The sequence below is a fragment of the Anguilla anguilla genome, chromosome 9 (genome assembly GCF_013347855.1).
Source record: "Anguilla anguilla isolate fAngAng1 chromosome 9, fAngAng1.pri, whole genome shotgun sequence".
NCBI classification, from domain to species: Eukaryota; Metazoa; Chordata; class Actinopteri; order Anguilliformes; family Anguillidae; genus Anguilla; species Anguilla anguilla.
In genome coordinates this window covers 13,206,029-13,222,276 of record NC_049209.1, presented here as the reverse complement: position 1 = coordinate 13,222,276, position 16,248 = coordinate 13,206,029, and the positions used below count along the sequence as shown (strand labels likewise).

The window sequence follows — 16,248 nt, the reverse complement described above, 5'->3', positions numbered from 1 at the left end:
GTTCCCCCCCCCCCCCCAAATGTACTTTTCTGCCTATGAAACCCATATCAAATTATACATTTCAAATCTGTAAAATGTGTACACCGGTATCATTTTCAGCAGACCAGAAGAGTCTGAAATTCTGCCTAAAATCTCTTTGGTTCTGTTAAATACTGATGAGATTCTAGGCCTTTTCTTCACCATAAAATATTTTGCATATTTCATAATAGCAGTACCATTTGCAGGCTGTGGTAGGATTTTAGGTCACTGACTTGCTCCTTTTGCATTTCTTTTCCAATTTAAAACTGACATTAATATGATCCAGTTTTTTTTTCACTAGCCATTGGGATGCATAATTTTCTAGAAAGGTGTCCCTAATACTTGTGCCTATTGCCTAATAATACAAGTTATTTCTCAAATAATTGTACGTCCAATCCTACTGGAATACATATGCTTTCAAGTTAAGCAATATGTGTCTGTACTTGTGATGGTTCAAAGTTCTAAACAACTCTTAAGCAGATCAATCTTTGAACTGAGTTCAGGGCACAGTTACTACAGCTTAGTAGGTCGTAAAGGGCCACAGAACCACCCTGCATCACACTGGGTATTTTCAAACTCCATTTTATTCTGTTTAATTCTAAGCCAAACACTTCAAGGCAGACTATGCAGGATTTTTTTACTTGAAAATATTATAAAATAATTATGCTAAGGCATATCCATGATACACTGTCAATCTTTGTTTTTACTTAGTTTCACCAAATGTCTGCACCTTTTTCCTGTATTTGTTATTCTAATATGCTTTTGGGATGTTCCTGAGCATGGCACTCTTCTGTGTGGGGAGGAGTGGGCGTGGCTACAGAGCCTGCGGTTTGGGATCAGATTCCAGAAGTGCTTGTTGCTTGTTCGCTGCTGCGATGACGGATGCTAAGAAGCCTAGATACAGCAAAGCAAAAAGAAAAGCTGATGGTGATCGTTCAATAATTACAATCAACTTTGCAATTGCTTTTCCTCGGTGGCTTCAGCTGAAGTTCGCTCAGGGGATGGAAAGTGATGCGGAGTTAGCCTGGTTTCTGTTGGACCTATAAGTAACTTACTTTTAGCTAGCTAGTTATGTTAGGCAGCTAGATGCCCGAGGGACCTTTTGTATTGAATTCTGTTCTCCCACGAAGATGCCTTCCTCCCTATGGGAACTGCTGTTACTGTTTATAGTTGCAACTTAGCTAGCTTGGTAACTCACCAGCATGTATTTAAATTGGGAACTGAATTGCATGCTATCTAGCTACGTGTAGTCACCTTCCCTAACAAAGTTACAAATAAAGACTTCCTGGTCCTCTTAAGGATTCACTGATGATAAAACGCAGCATAACTGCCTAGACATTTGTCGTTCACCTGCATTTATTTCAATTAGGGGAACTGAATTCAATCCTGCATGCATGCCATCTAGCTACCTGTAGCCTTCACTTCGCTAACAAAGTTGCAAACAAAGAATCGTCTTCATCAGGGTTCGCTGATTATAAAACACAGCATATCTTAAAATATTTCAATAATTTATTTTTAACGCTATACTTCAAGAAAATAATAATAATAGTAATATTACATTACATTTAATTTGGCGGTGGCTTTATCCGAGGCGATGCACAATAACTGCATACTGAAGGACGTTGGAGCAACTACAGAACACAGGTCAGCCACAATTCACATAAAGTACTGTTATTCGTAGCCAAGAACATAGCCTACATATTATGCTGTATTTGAGAGAATAGAGAGGATAATATTTGAATAGGATACTGATAACTTTGTGAAAAAGTCATTCAATTTCCAAGTGTATCAACCAGCAATAATGTACCTATGGCCTGCTAATGTTACTTATTCCACACACAATTCTACGTTTACATCCCAGTTCTCACTAAATGTCCAGAATAGCTAAATACCAAATGAGAAAACGCACAAAATAGCTGCACTACGGAGTACCACAGGATGTCCTCACACATTAAGGGCTGCACTCAGTATAAAAGATTGTTATAACACTGCCTAATTAATGTTACCATCTAGGCTATATGGAATAATTCATATTGCTAAAAATGTGATTTTCAATATCTCTGACCATCTCGCCTCGTCGCTTGACATTTTGCTTGTAGTACTCAAGGGTGCATCCTCAACGGAAGTATGGGTGGGGTTGAGGACAGAGGAGGAGACAAACAGAGTCTAGAAGGGCCGCAAAAAAACCTGCATAAGATACCTTGAAGTTTTATTGTGAATCTGTAAAAGAAGCGGCTTGCTGCAATGCTGTACCTATCTGATACAATACCTGGTCATCACCTCCATTCCAGGTATTTAGTTATAAAACTGAATAATGTCCACACCTCCAACTGTAAATTCAACCCAGAAGACAGGAAAGCAGAAAATTGTGCCACTCTCTTTGATTGTTAAGAAATCAACAAAAATACGTCCTATAAATTAAAAAATAATAATAATAAAAACAGACACATTGTTTGTTTAAATTAGTCAATTTAGTTCCACGTGTTTACTGAATTTCTAAAACAATGTTTTAGGAATTTTTAAATACAAAATGACGCACTCCCCCCTACAGAATAGATTTTCATGTTCTGAATCTGCTAAATGTTCAAATCTTTTTATAGATGACCTTTACTGTGAATTACCCCAACAATTTGGATAGTTATTTTTTTGGAGCGTGAACATAAATAGAGTACTTAAAAAGGTGACTTCCCGGAAAAATAGTTGAACAGATGGCTACAGTACAACCAAATAAATTGAGAACTACCTTTCAACACAAACGCTGACAGTAAGTCCCATCTAATAAGGAAAGATTGTGATACCTTTTATTCTTGGACAAGAAAAACTGAAATAAGTGGGTAAAAAATATACATATTAGTGAAAATAGTTATGAAAAAAACTAACAGTCAAAGAATTCTAACGGTCATAAAAATAACAGCAGTGTATTTAGCTGTTTTTGCATAATGCTGTAAGTATTTCATCTACACCTACAGTCTTTCATACAGCAGTCATATGACCACTGCAGTGACAAAAAGCCATGTGTGGTTTAAAATGGTACATCTATATTTATGAGGCAATAAAAACATTAGAGAAATATAACCTGACACAGAAGCAAAGCTTATCAGCTCAAAAAAGAATAACCGTAACAGGACAATTGAAGTGTATATGCTGCCTTGTTGAATTCTTTTTTTTTTTTTTCTTTTTTCTTTTCTTTTTTTTCTTCAGGTAAAGACAGTAATCACAGTGCCTTCCAAAAGTATGGTAATTTTAGAGTGAAATTAGTTATTGTTGCTGTAGACCTTAGGCATTTGGATTTGAAAACAAAAGATGAATATGAGACGAAAGTACAAGCAGCTTTTATTTTATGATATCTACATGAATATATGCTTTACCATTTTGCAGAAACACCAATTTTCAGCTGTGCAAAATTAAGTTAACATTTAAAGTGGAATGTTTTGGACTGGCCAATTCAGTCACCTGAGTTAAATCCAATCGAGCATGCATTTCACTTGCTGAAGAGGAGACTGAAGACAGAAACCCCCTGAAACAAAGATCAACTGAAAACAGCTCTAGTGAAGGCCTGGAAAACCATTTCCAAAGAAGATATGAAAGGTTTGGTGATAAGTGGGTGGCAGACTTGATGCAGCTATTGCATTTAAGGGCTATTCAACCAAATACTAGACTAGTGCTTTAAGTTCATCCTGTAACATAGTTTTTCATAGCTGAAAATGGGGTGGGGGGTTGGGGGGGGGGTACTGATTGTTGGTACTTTTGCCTCCTGTTCATCTTTTGATCTCAAATACAAATCCCTAAACAAAAACAACAAATTTCACTCGACCATTACCATACTTTCGGAGGGCACTGTATAAGATGACAGTTAATAACATAGAATTGTGCTGATGTGAACAAGAAAGAAATGTTGTGTTAACTGTGTGTTCTGTTACTTTGTAACTCTTCTCTGGCCCTCCATTTAATGAAGTTAGCAGAGCAGTCTGGTCAAAGAGCGAAATTGAAAAGGCACTACCAGTCATGTCATGTGTTGTTCTGGCATATGGTTGGTAGTATACATTTAACACTTTATAGCACTTAGTGTGAACATTTCAACTACATTACTACTGATGTAGCTGTAGCAAATAGAAAAAAGAATTAGTAGATGACACCTATGAGACCTCTGACATGCATTAGCTATTCATGGGACTCGGGCAAAGCAATGTATCATATATTTTGCTGGGGTTCTTATTCTACCAGTTTTGTTCAGCAGGATCATCAGTTGACACAAGTCACAGCAAGATAACATTAGATCATTAAGGCATATGGTGTAGCACTGAGCAGGCATATATATGTGTCTGACAGGGAAAAGAGGGGGCTGAAGGATTGTTTTCAGACAGTGTAATGCATTTGGGTGGGATAGAAAGAGGCCTTTCTAAAGAATTCATGTCCACCACTCTAGATCCTCTTGGCTCTTCCATAGCACAATGTACTCCTATCTAGAAACTTCCGGCCAGTCAACTTCCACTGGTCTGCAATGGTGCCGCCTATGCACCCACCTCCAGAGAGAAGGTGACGCTGCCCAGGAATCGGTCAGTGGGGGAGTCATTGATGATGCCCTTGCCATTCAGCTTGCACTGCACACTGACATGGGTGTCCAGCTGCACGCTGGGGAAGCGCACAGCTACCAGGGGGTTGGTGTAGTTCACCTGTTGGTTATAGGGCAGAGAGTGGCATGTGATAACCACCATTGCACTAGCTAAGGGTACTTTGTTCAGAACAGGCTTTAAGTGTAACCCATTAAATGGTTTGAGTTTTACACCACATTAATGCAAGTATACAGTTCTTGTGCAATGCACCTTGTTGAGGGAGACTTTTTGGTCCAAGTGCACTTCCTCAACATGCTCACCAAAAGCCTGATTTGAATTCATACTTACATGTACTCTCTTTCCATAGTAGGGGTAGTACATCAAGTTAAAAATGCTTTCGGGGAAGAACTCAATATCTCCAAGGTTTTCTGGCCCTCCTCTCTGACAGTGAATGAAAAATTACTGATGAACAATCAACCCGTTTCTTTCATGAAGTTCAGAGAGGTATTGAGACAAATCAGCAAAGGAAGATAATTGGTTACCTTAGCTGCACAGGTCACATTGATTGGAGTGCCGTCGCCTGGTAAGTATCCAAGAATCTATAGGGGACAGATGCAGAAAGTAGTTGCATATCAATTAATAAAATGGAAAGGATGAGTTGTAGGCCAGTCAGGGTTTATTTTGTCAGCTGGAGAAGCTCCTGGCTTATAGGAAATAAAGATAGCGTGCTTTCCCAACTGGGCAGCCTGTTTTATTTTTATGAAGCCAATGAGGGCGTTGAAAGAACAGACTGAGCCGATAGGTTCCCTGCTGGCTCCACCTCTATGATGAGGTCAGCAGTCTGCTGTGTCTTGTTTCAATGTCTGGAGATGAGAGAGATGGATACCATTAGCCATTAGCCCCATTGTGTGCATTTTCTCCATATGCGGGAGGGAGCAGGCCAGGGTTAACCTTAGTCCCCTGCTGGCGAGACACTCAGTTTAGATGTTTTTCAAGTTCAAGTCTGCAGCTTTAAAAACAAGCAAGGCTTTCTGGCTTGTTTGGGTCAACAGTCTGAAATACCCTCTATTGTGCGTGGACAGGCCTCACAGACCACCTCAGATGAGGTCACAGGGGGAGTTCTGGCCCAGTTCAGGTCCCATTAAGCAAGCTTCCCAAAATACTGTCACATGTAAATAAACACACAGGGCTGGTGACTGCCATCTGCTACATGCTGCTTTTGACCAAAATGATCAATGCATCTCTCCTACAGCCATTCACAGTTTTGGATGCAGACTGTACTCCACTTAAGATCAGTTTGGATTGGTGCAAATGTCTATATATTATCACTTTTTGTGGTGTATTCTCCTTGCTTAAGAAGCAGTGTGATAAAATCACCAATGTGTAGAAATGTACACAAAAGGACTTGTTTTCATACTCACCACTAGATGGCCCTAAAAGCCTTAAAACCTGCTGTCTTTAGTTCTGTCAGTGAGTGTCCATTACACCCATGGATATTGGTATAATAACATAACACCACTATGGAGACCCAACAATGTCCTGAAGCGGCAACCGCCTATGGAATGATGACAATGTGTGACAACATTGTCTTTCTCAAGCCTTCCCATGGCACCGCCACTAAGGTAATTCTGTTTCCATCTCTTCACTCCCTCCTCTCTTACCCGGTTCATCTTCAGGAGAATGCAGGGCTTTCCTTCAGAGTATCCGAAACTGGGGTCCTGGAGCCCCGAGCACTTCTGCAGCCAAGACCTTTTGAACTGGCACGCCTTCCGCTCGACGCTCTCGTCGTCGTTCTGCATGAAGTACGCACCCTGCGTACATTGAATGTTCCGCTGCTCCTGAATGGGGTCATCGTACGCTGTTGGCGCAGATGAGGAGGAGGAGAAGGAGGAGGGGGGGTGGGGAGGAAGGAGGAAAAAAGGTCCTATGAATATAGTGAACACAGGCTGCCGTTTGTTGGCCTCCGCCCTGGAGTCCAGCGACCCAGCACAAAAGGAGAGCTGGAGCGGAGCTGAATGGAAGTACTCCGTTCACAAAGGCCTTCCGTCCCAGCTTTGCTTTCACTGGCTCGAAGCCTGGAGAGCAAGGTGAGGGGGGGCCATGAGAGGAGGGCTCCCCTCACCTTCTTTCTGCGACCATGAAGGTAATACTTTTTTTTCATATGCTTCCTAAACATACATTAAATTGCCTCCAGCTGAGCATTCGGGCAAAGTGTCACAGGGTTTACACTTGGTAGCCCAGACCATGACTCACAATTTAGGGAGGCCTCCAGGGCCTCTACGTATTTAGCCCAGGAGTTTCGGTCGGAAGCGTTGAAGGAGATGTCGAATCCGTTCGGCCCCCGTGGTGACATCATCATACCTGCCAAATCGAGCACAGGCACAGTCAGCTGCCCCAGCAGTTGAGCAAGGGCAAGCGGAGGGGAGCATCAGAAGGTGGAGCAAGAGGGCATGAATCGTTACCTGGTGGCATCACCCTGTCGTTGTAGGTGGGGGCATAGGGGTTGATGGACCACATCAGAGCCCACATGCAGGCTGCGAACATGGCCGCCAAGAAGATGTACAGCGCTGAGTAGAATAGGAGGATGAGGCCTGCGGGCCAAAGAGGTGAGGTGAGAACCATGAGGACTTTACAACAGGAAGTTATCTAATGCTGTCTGTCTGGCTGTTAAGTTGCCTTTCAATATATAACTTCCCAGTCAGACCTTTCTGCCTCTGATCATCCAGGGGCTGTACTACCCATTCTGTTTAAACCTCATCTCTTCAGACAGAGTACAATTTCAGTCCTCTTCAGCAAAACAAATTCCTGTGTTTTGTTCTGCTGGTGGCCTTTGCAAAACTCTCATTTTCACCTTTTCCTGGGTTCAATCAATATCCCTCCTCAATTTTGACTCACAATTAAATTCTAGTGTTTGTGTTTTTAACAGGTCATTACCTGATAATCATCAAAAGGAACTTTTCATTCATCAGTCAAAGCTAAGGACAAATGATGATTTAATACAAGCCTTTGTCTCTGAGAAACACTGCTTTTGCTGCTGCAAAAAAAGGGAAGGCCAACTTGCATGGTAAACATATTTGTGGGAACATTCAAGGATTGTGGCACACAAAGGTTCAGTGAATATCTTTGTAGTACAAACTGAAGTCTGAAGTTTGTAGTTTTAATTGAAGAGTATCAAATCTGATCTCCAGGTAGAGGTACACGCTTTGCTCCAAATGCGCCTGACAGTTTAAGACACTGTCACAAACATGTTTGCTCCAACTGAGTTAAGCGTGAGTAGGAATCTCACAGACTTGTGTCTGTTATTTCAAATAATCAATAAAATATAATGTGTGGGGGTGGAAACTTTTTGTATACCATTTTGTAAATGTGTGAAAAAAAACAAACAATAAAGTACTTTTAAAAAGGAAACTTAAAAAGAAAAGAAAGAAGACATTTTCTGGGAGAACAGACCACCTAACAGCTCTTTAAATTTCAATCAACAGTCCATTAGTCAATAATCAAGCTAAATGCACCCCCTGGATTAAATGGCCTTGGCTGTACAGGCAATTCACAGGAGCTGGTGGCAGCGAGCATAGCGTCTCCCGGCTACAAAGACCTTTCTGTTTGGGCTTGCTGAGAATCCCCCCAACTGTTCTTTCATTCAGAAACGCAGTGAACCTCCGGGTGCCATCACAGCAACGGTGTCTCGCAGTCACACAAGACTACCACTGCGGCTGGGGAGCTTGCTAGAGCTCCCAGAAGGCACTCCTGTGACAGGACACACAGCACCGACACCTTGTACAGTACAGTTCTATCTGCGCTCCCACACGTCCAGCAGTCGTTATGTCTGGATTTGATTAACCAACTGCTGTTTCTTATTTGATTAGGAATATTTGTATGGGACGGGGGAAAGATCTGTTAATTTGGTATTTTCAAAAGGGGGACCACAGTTTTGAGACAGAAATCTGTGTTCTCTCTGCATTCTCTAAAGGACACTTTTTCCCAATTTGGTTTAATGAAACCCTCTTTGAGTCATCTATTTTTGTCATTAAGAATGCACCAGACCAGTGGGATCAAGAGGCTACTCCGTCATCACTGACCCCATGAGCCATTTCAGGAAATTCTTTGGAGATCTCTTTGGTGGCAGAGTCCTCAGCTGTATGTGCATTCACTCTGGGCTGTGCGTTTGACAGAAGGCACGGTGGCCAAGTGCCAGTGTGGTGGGTTTGTGAACATGTGTGAGCCAGCCTGGAGGTTGCAGGCTGAGGGGGGGGCGGGGGGGCGGGGTGTTGGGAAATGAGTGCAGAAGAATGAGGCTCCCGGCTAGAACACAGCCTGTTATGGATTGGCTTCGAGGGCCACCTGTGTTTTTCAGGACTGGACTGAGTTATCTGTGCACCTACACAAACACTGAACTCTGACACATACACACTGGGATGGGGACAGAGAAGGGCTCATAGTCCAAATGCTCCCCCCACCAAACAGCACATGACCTGAATCTCTTTTTTCCTTTGTTCAATGACAGACAAATGACAGTTTACTTGGACAAGAAAACCTCATTCCGATCCAACTATATGGTTTCAAAGGAACTGCCCTTTCCTAGCTTGAATAAACAGTGGTGGTCATCTGAGGGCACCGTTCAAAAGGATGGCAATATCCCATTCCATCTGGCAATACCCACCAACATGCACTCGTATGGATGAAAACTATTTATATCTATACACCTCAACCACAAATGGCATTGTTGGAGATAATGCACATATAATCAGTGAGCCGCAGCAAAAACAAAATGGAGAACATGTGATGACCATGCATTCCAGTAAAAAGACATTACCTCAACTTTCCAAAAAGTAAAACAATAATACCTTGTAACATGCTTCCAACCAGTGAATTTGCATTGCGCTTTGCCTTTCATTAATTTAGTGTGCAGCCATGTTTGATTTAGATTTGATGGAAATTAGTGATGAGATGGTATTCTGATTCTCTTGTTCTTTGTGTACTTGGAGGAAGTGAAAAATAAAAACAATAAAAACTATAATAAAAACCTTCCCATGAAACTTCAGTTGAGAGCCTGCAGTGCAATTTACAATGCAAATAAGCTCTAGTATTTGTTTGAGACCAGCTATTGTTGGAGCATCTGGAGCATCTAATCGACATTTTACAGTATATTACTAACTAGCTGATTATAATAGCTTCACTAAGTTTATTAGATATGTCTAGCCTTGCAGACTTTAGCCAGCCATAAAGCTTTATTATTTGTTTGCTAGACAGCCTCTAAAAATGTAGCTAGCAAATTAGCGAATTTACTAGCTAGGAAGCTAGGCTGGGGTGGAAATAAAGGTATTTGGCGAATTAAGAAATCATTCTTTACCTAGTAATTTAGCAAGCTGAGGTGAAAATATATATATATATATATATATTAAATGCATTTTGTTGGCAATTTAGTTGCCAAGGGAATAGGACAAGGTAGTGATAGCAATTTAGTTGCTAAGGAAATAGGGCAAAGTAGCTATCGAATGGTAGGCATTGCACAGACCCTGGAAATATTGATGTCTAATGTTTGAACATTGAACTTAATAAATAACAACATATTTGTGATAGGGTGGCATGGTGGTGCAGTGGGTAGTACTGTTGCCTCACAGCAAGAAGGTCATAGGTTTGAATCTCAGCTTGGGGTCTTTGTGTGGAGTTTGCATGTTCTCCCCGTGTCCACGTGGGTTTCCTCCGGGTGCTCCGGTTTCCTCCCACAGTCCAAAGACATGCAGATAGACTAATTGGAGACTCTAAATTGCCCATTGGTATGAGTGAATGGTGAGTGATAAATTGCTGGCCTGTCCAGGGTGTATTCCTGCCTCTCGCCCAATGCACACTGGAATAGGCTCCAACACCCCCCGCGACCCTGACCAGGATAAGCAGGTATAGATAATGGATGGATGAATATTTGTGATTGGTATTGGTATTTATGTATTCACTCATTCATGCCAAGGCATTGTGGATTTCTTGGCATAAATGAATAAACTCCCAAGCTCACAAACTGATATTGATTCTACCATTTAAATGAAAATGGTACATTGAAGAATAAAGTAATACAAAACATCACAGGCAGTATTGATGGAAAATGGCAAAGAAATAGTGTTTAGCCCCATCTACTCAAAGTGGATTAGGACATCATTCAAAATGTGTCCTTTTTGTTTGGAAAAGAGTACAGTGACTTCCCACTTAAATGGATTCCTCATGGCTCCTGCTTAAATTCAAATAAGGGCATTTCACTCTTCTATGCGATGCTGAGAAAAGTAATTGCACATAAAACAATATGAGCATTTTTCATGAGCCCTGTGATACTATACACATTTGTCGGCAATAAGTGGCATGTGTGCTGCCTGTATGAAAATTCAAGGCTTCTGCATGTGTCTCCAACATACAGACACAACAGCATGTTCATGGACAGTAGCATAACTGTAGCCACTATTGTACAGTTATCACTGCTTTTTTTTTTTTTTTTGAAAAATGTTTAACTTACTCCAGCTTTTTCCAGAGCGGCCCATGAACTCTCGTGTCTCAGGGTTCCACAGGTACCTCTTCACCTCATTTATCTTTTGGCTGAAGGTCTTCTTGGGTTTTGGTTTAGGTTTCCATTTCTCAAAGTCGAGGTCCTCTCTCTCCAGGGGCTGATGCTGTGCCAGCTCTTCCAGTTCCTCTTCCTCCACTGAGGCTGGCACCATCTCCAGCTCAACCTTTGGTTCACTGTCACCAGGCTATCAGAGGGACAAGGACAGAGCCATAGAGTGCATTTCCTGTGTCTCCAATGACACCGCGTAGATTCTACATTACATTGAGCCATAAGCGGATTTAAAGACGTAGACTCTGTTGAAGAAATAGCTGGATAATTGGTGAATCACTAGAGACCTGATTTGCCAAGGCTACATCACTCTCATCTCATGTATAGTGAGCTATAATCCCCGCAGATAACCTCAACAACTTTAGACTCTGCACAACTGACCTAGCACATCCTTTACAGACCTTACAGTCGACATCTACCATGCTATACTCCACAGCTAGCCTGTACTACACTCTATAGCCATAGTGACATGTCACATTCCCCCAAGCTACATTCTGCCACTCCCGGCTCCAGGCAGCCAACCACTACTACTCAATGCTTCACACAAAGGAACTCTGACACCACTATGCTGCTCAGAGTTAACCTTTATGAACACTCAACAGCAGAGATGGGGAGTCCTGGTCCTGGAGTACCAGAGCATTTCTGGATTTTGCTCCATGCAAACTTCTAGCTGCATAGTTGGATTAAATAGGCTTAACAAACAAAGGTGACCAGGAGGAACTCTGTATCATTTAGACATTGACTAATCGGGCTCAGATACCTAATACTGAATTAAGCTGTACAATCAAGTTTGGACTTAAAACATCTCTGGCACTCCAGGACCAGTGTTGCCTACCCTTGCTATACACCTCTCAATGCTCCTATATTTACTTTCACAGCTAACCTCTATGACACTACAATCCACATAGCTAACCTCTAGCACATTATACACCAACTGCTCACACACTCTATCCTCCTATCAGGTAATTACTTCTTCACACTCTGTCGCTCACAGCTAACATCTATTGCTCTGCCTTCCACGCAGTTAACCTTGGACACACTGTAAACACCTTGCAGTTAACCTATATTATTCCAACCTCCACAAAGCTGACTCTTGTGGTATGCTGTCACTTACAGGTAACCTCAACCACAGGCTCCCTGAACTTGATATCCACTACTCTTGACTCTCCTTGCAGTTAACCAGTACATGTATATCGCATGCTCTTCAATGTTAACCTTTACCAGAGTCTAGGCTAGTAACCTCAAGAAGAATCTGCACTCCTTGCAGGTAATATCCATCACCCTCTGGCAGAATATACAGTGAGCTCCATAATGTAATAGACAAAGGCATATTTTTTATTTATTTGGCCCATTACTCAATAATTTTGTAATTGTAATCAAACAATGCACATGCGGTTGCAGTGTACATTCTCAGCTTTTATTTAAGTGCATTGTTACACACTTTGGTTTCACGTTGTGTAACCAAATTTCATGTAGATATTACAGCACTTTTAAACATAGTCCCCCCCCCCCCCATGTCAGGAAACCAAAATGTTTACAAATGGTGTCACAGGTGTTTCAGATACGTCAGATGTATTCAATTGCTTCTTTAGTGCAGGTATAACAGAAGTTTCAGTATCTAGTCTTAATGATTCAAGCTTTCAATAGCCTCTTGAATCAGTTATTTGCATTTATCAACATGAGGACTACAGTTATGCCAGTGAAAGTTAAGGAAGCCATTGTGAGGCTGAGAAATAAGTAAAAACAGTTTGAAACATATGCCAAACCTTAGGCTTACCAAATTCAACTGTTTGGAACATCATTAAGAAAAAAAGAGAGCACTGGTGAGCTCAGTAATTGCAATGGGCCTGCTAGGCCAAGAAAGGCCTCTACAGTTTATGACCGAAGAATTCTCACCATAAGGAAGAAAAACCCTCAAACACTGACAGTTCAGAAACACTATTCAGGAGGTCAGCGTAGATGTGTCAGTGACTACTGACTGAAGAAGACTTCACAAACAGAATTACAGAGGCTACACTGCAAGATGCAAACCACTAGTTAAGTGGAAAAACAGGGTGGCCAGGTTACAGTTTGCTAAGAAGTATCTAAAAGAGCCTCCAGAGTTCTTAAAAAGGTTTTATGGACTTGTATCAGAGTGATGGCTAAGCAAAGTGTGGAGGCCAAAAGGAACTGTCCAAGATCCAAAGCACCCTCCTTCATCTGTGAAACATGGTGGTAGGGGTGTTATGGTTTGGGCATATATGGGTGCCACAGCTACTGGCTCTCTTGTCTTCATTGTTGTAACTGTTGATAGCAGCAGCACAATGAATTCTGAAGTGTACAGAAGCATCTTATCTGCTCAACTTCAACCAAAAGCCTCCTTATTCATTGGACAGTGCTTCATTCTACAGCAAGGCATTGATCCCAAACACACTGCATACAATCAAAGCCAGAAACGGGAAACTTCTTGACTGGCAAACTCATTCACCCAATCTAAATCCAATTGAACATGCATTTCATATGTTCAATTGAAAACTTAAGGCAACTAGCCCCTGAAACAAGCAGGATCTGAAGGTGGCTGCAGTACAGGCCTGGCAGAGCATCACCAGAGAAGATACTCAGCACCTGGTGGGTCTATGTCAATGGTTCTCAGACTTCAACCAGTCATTGCATGCAAAGGATATGTGACAAAGCACTAAACATGACTACTTTCATTTACAATACATTAATATGTCCCAAACATTATGGTGCCTTGAACTGTGGGGGCTATGCATAAAAGATGTGATTATTTCTGCATAGTGAAACCAAAATGTAAAAATATACCCTTAAATAAAAGTTAGGTATGAGCACAGAAGCCACATGTGAATTGTTTGATTACAAATCCAAAACTGTGGAGTACAGGGCCAAATCAAGAAAAAATGTCTTTGTCCGAAACATTATGGAGCTCACTGTAAAGATATCACTGTCTACCATCTGTTGATATGCAAGTCTCAGCACTGGGACTGCCAATGGATGGCAAAGACATTTTGGGACAGAAAGAAACATTTTACCAATATTATTGTTATATTGTTAATGTAATTTTACATATGTATTCACTGGGTATAGGGCAGCTACAGTAGCCCAATTCTTATGTTCAAGAATTTCTGTGAGGTACATAATAAGCCCCCTACTTCTCATATTTCAATTTTATAATAATAGGTTGTTATAATGTTGATTATGTTCTTTTTGGAACAAACACAGTCTTCAGTGGACTAACCATGTACTGAATAAATGATGGTATAATAAAATAGGTTTCCAGCTACAGTAACTAATGTAGGTAATTTGTATTTTATGTTAAAATCTGAACTTCAAAAATAATACAAAAAAAAAAAAGAATTTGCTTTGGTGTGGAGTCGTGATGGCTATATTATTCATGTGCTCAGAAGTTGTACTACTAAGTACTACAGCACAATACTTACCAAGGTTTTACATAAATTGATGCAAATGGCTGATCTGAAGAAAAATTGTGATAGTGTATGATGCATTCAGAATTCAAAGTTCGATCACAAATGTAAAAATATAAAGAGACTGACGTAAAGTCCCCCCCCCCCCCCAATTGTCTTAATGGTGACATGTCTTCTACTACTATATCAACCGTATTATCACATAAGAGTTTTAGCGCTCATTAAAAAAAATAAAAAACACAGCTTCCAATATTGTAGAATAAGCATTCTGTCAAAGATTTCAGTTAGGGAAACAAAGCGCATAATAGATTACTCAAATACCATACTTCCATAACTTTGACAGTGATTCCAGGTAGTTCACAATGTGGAGTCATTCTCCAAAACTCTTTTAGCATTAGGCAGCATGTAACTAACTCTGATCCACATCATCCCGGATTCAATTCCCTCAGTATACTCGAGGCAAAAAATTAAGCAACGAGGGAAATCATCAAAGTAGCCTGTTCATTTTTTAATCATATCTACAACCATGCAAGCAGAACTCGGTTTGTTGCGACTCCAATACTTTACAAGACAATTTTTAGACTACCATTTTAAATGATCGACAGCTATGACCGATGGACTTAATGGGTGACCATAAGAGATGAGCGCTAGCTGCTTATTGGAGCTCACCGCATTTGCTGGGTCGTCGCCATGGAGCTGTTCATCAGCTCCGCCCGCGGTGGTATTCGGCTCCATGATTCTACAGAGAAGAAAAAAGTATACTTGTTAAACCAATCACATCTCCCTTAATCCCCAGTGAATCAGAGGCACCTCTAGTCTCATCGTGCATAAAAAATCCTGGTTTAATTCTAATGAAAAACAAAATAAAACTGAAATAAGCATTTTTCTCTGACACGCACAATGTAGTTTTGTAAACGTGCATTGATTTTTGGCGATTTCTTATAAAAATAAAGTTTCAATTAGTAATGAATAATAACCAGAGACCTCGAGTTTTCTTCTGCAGCAAAAGTCAGATGGGTGTCCGAAGTCAACTTGACCTTGTTAGAAACAAGTTGTATATTAGTCAAAAAAGGTTTTCTGCTTTCATCAGAAAATTGGACACATGCAACAGGAGCTGGACAAGTAGGACCTCCTCTCAACTAAGCGGACATCATAGTGAATGAATTCTTGTCTGAACGAGAAACTGGGGGTGGGATAAGTGTGAGAGTTTTTTTCTTTTTTTTATCCTGCCTCTGAAACGTTTGGCAGTGATACAGTGCTCTGTTCTGCGGTATTCCACGCACGCACGCTTTAGCCCCTTTGTCTGTTGAGAGGAGACTAGAATAAAACCATGCGCTTTTAAAGATAAGATTGTGTTTATCCCAACACAGTGTGTTTTTGTTAATCAGCGCAAGCTCCTTGATTGACTGAGGGGGAGTTTTCGACTCAGACTTGCATCCTATTTTCTACGTACTAAGCTTGATCAAACCGAGCACCTGGCGCTCATTTCCTCTAAGTTTTCCTCGACACAGAAGTATGTTGTAGAGCTATAGATACAGCTCTTTTGAAAAAAAGTACAGGAGGTCTGCAAACTTAAATTTCTAGCCGTGATACCCAAACGCACTTCGTGAGAATCACTGCTCATTCAGAAACCCGGGTGCCCACCATCTATTTGCAT

General features: G+C 41.1%; 1 protein-coding gene across 1 annotated transcript; it reads right to left on the bottom strand.

Annotated features, from left to right (window-relative positions):
* Positions 1-2,470: 2,470 nt before the first annotated feature.
* On the bottom strand, positions 2,471-15,766 carry LOC118234932 (protein ATP1B4-like). Its single transcript, XM_035431813.1, has 9 exons — positions 15,576-15,766; positions 15,261-15,330; positions 11,071-11,305; positions 7,034-7,162; positions 6,825-6,932; positions 6,233-6,429; positions 5,114-5,170; positions 4,920-5,012; positions 2,471-4,691 (listed from the first exon to the last, which is right to left on the bottom strand). The coding sequence occupies exons 2-9, from the start codon at positions 15,324-15,326 to the stop codon at positions 4,530-4,532; spliced, it is 1,047 nt and encodes a 348-aa protein (XP_035287704.1). The 5' UTR covers positions 15,327-15,330; positions 15,576-15,766; the 3' UTR covers positions 2,471-4,529.
* Positions 15,767-16,248: the final 482 nt, after the last annotated feature.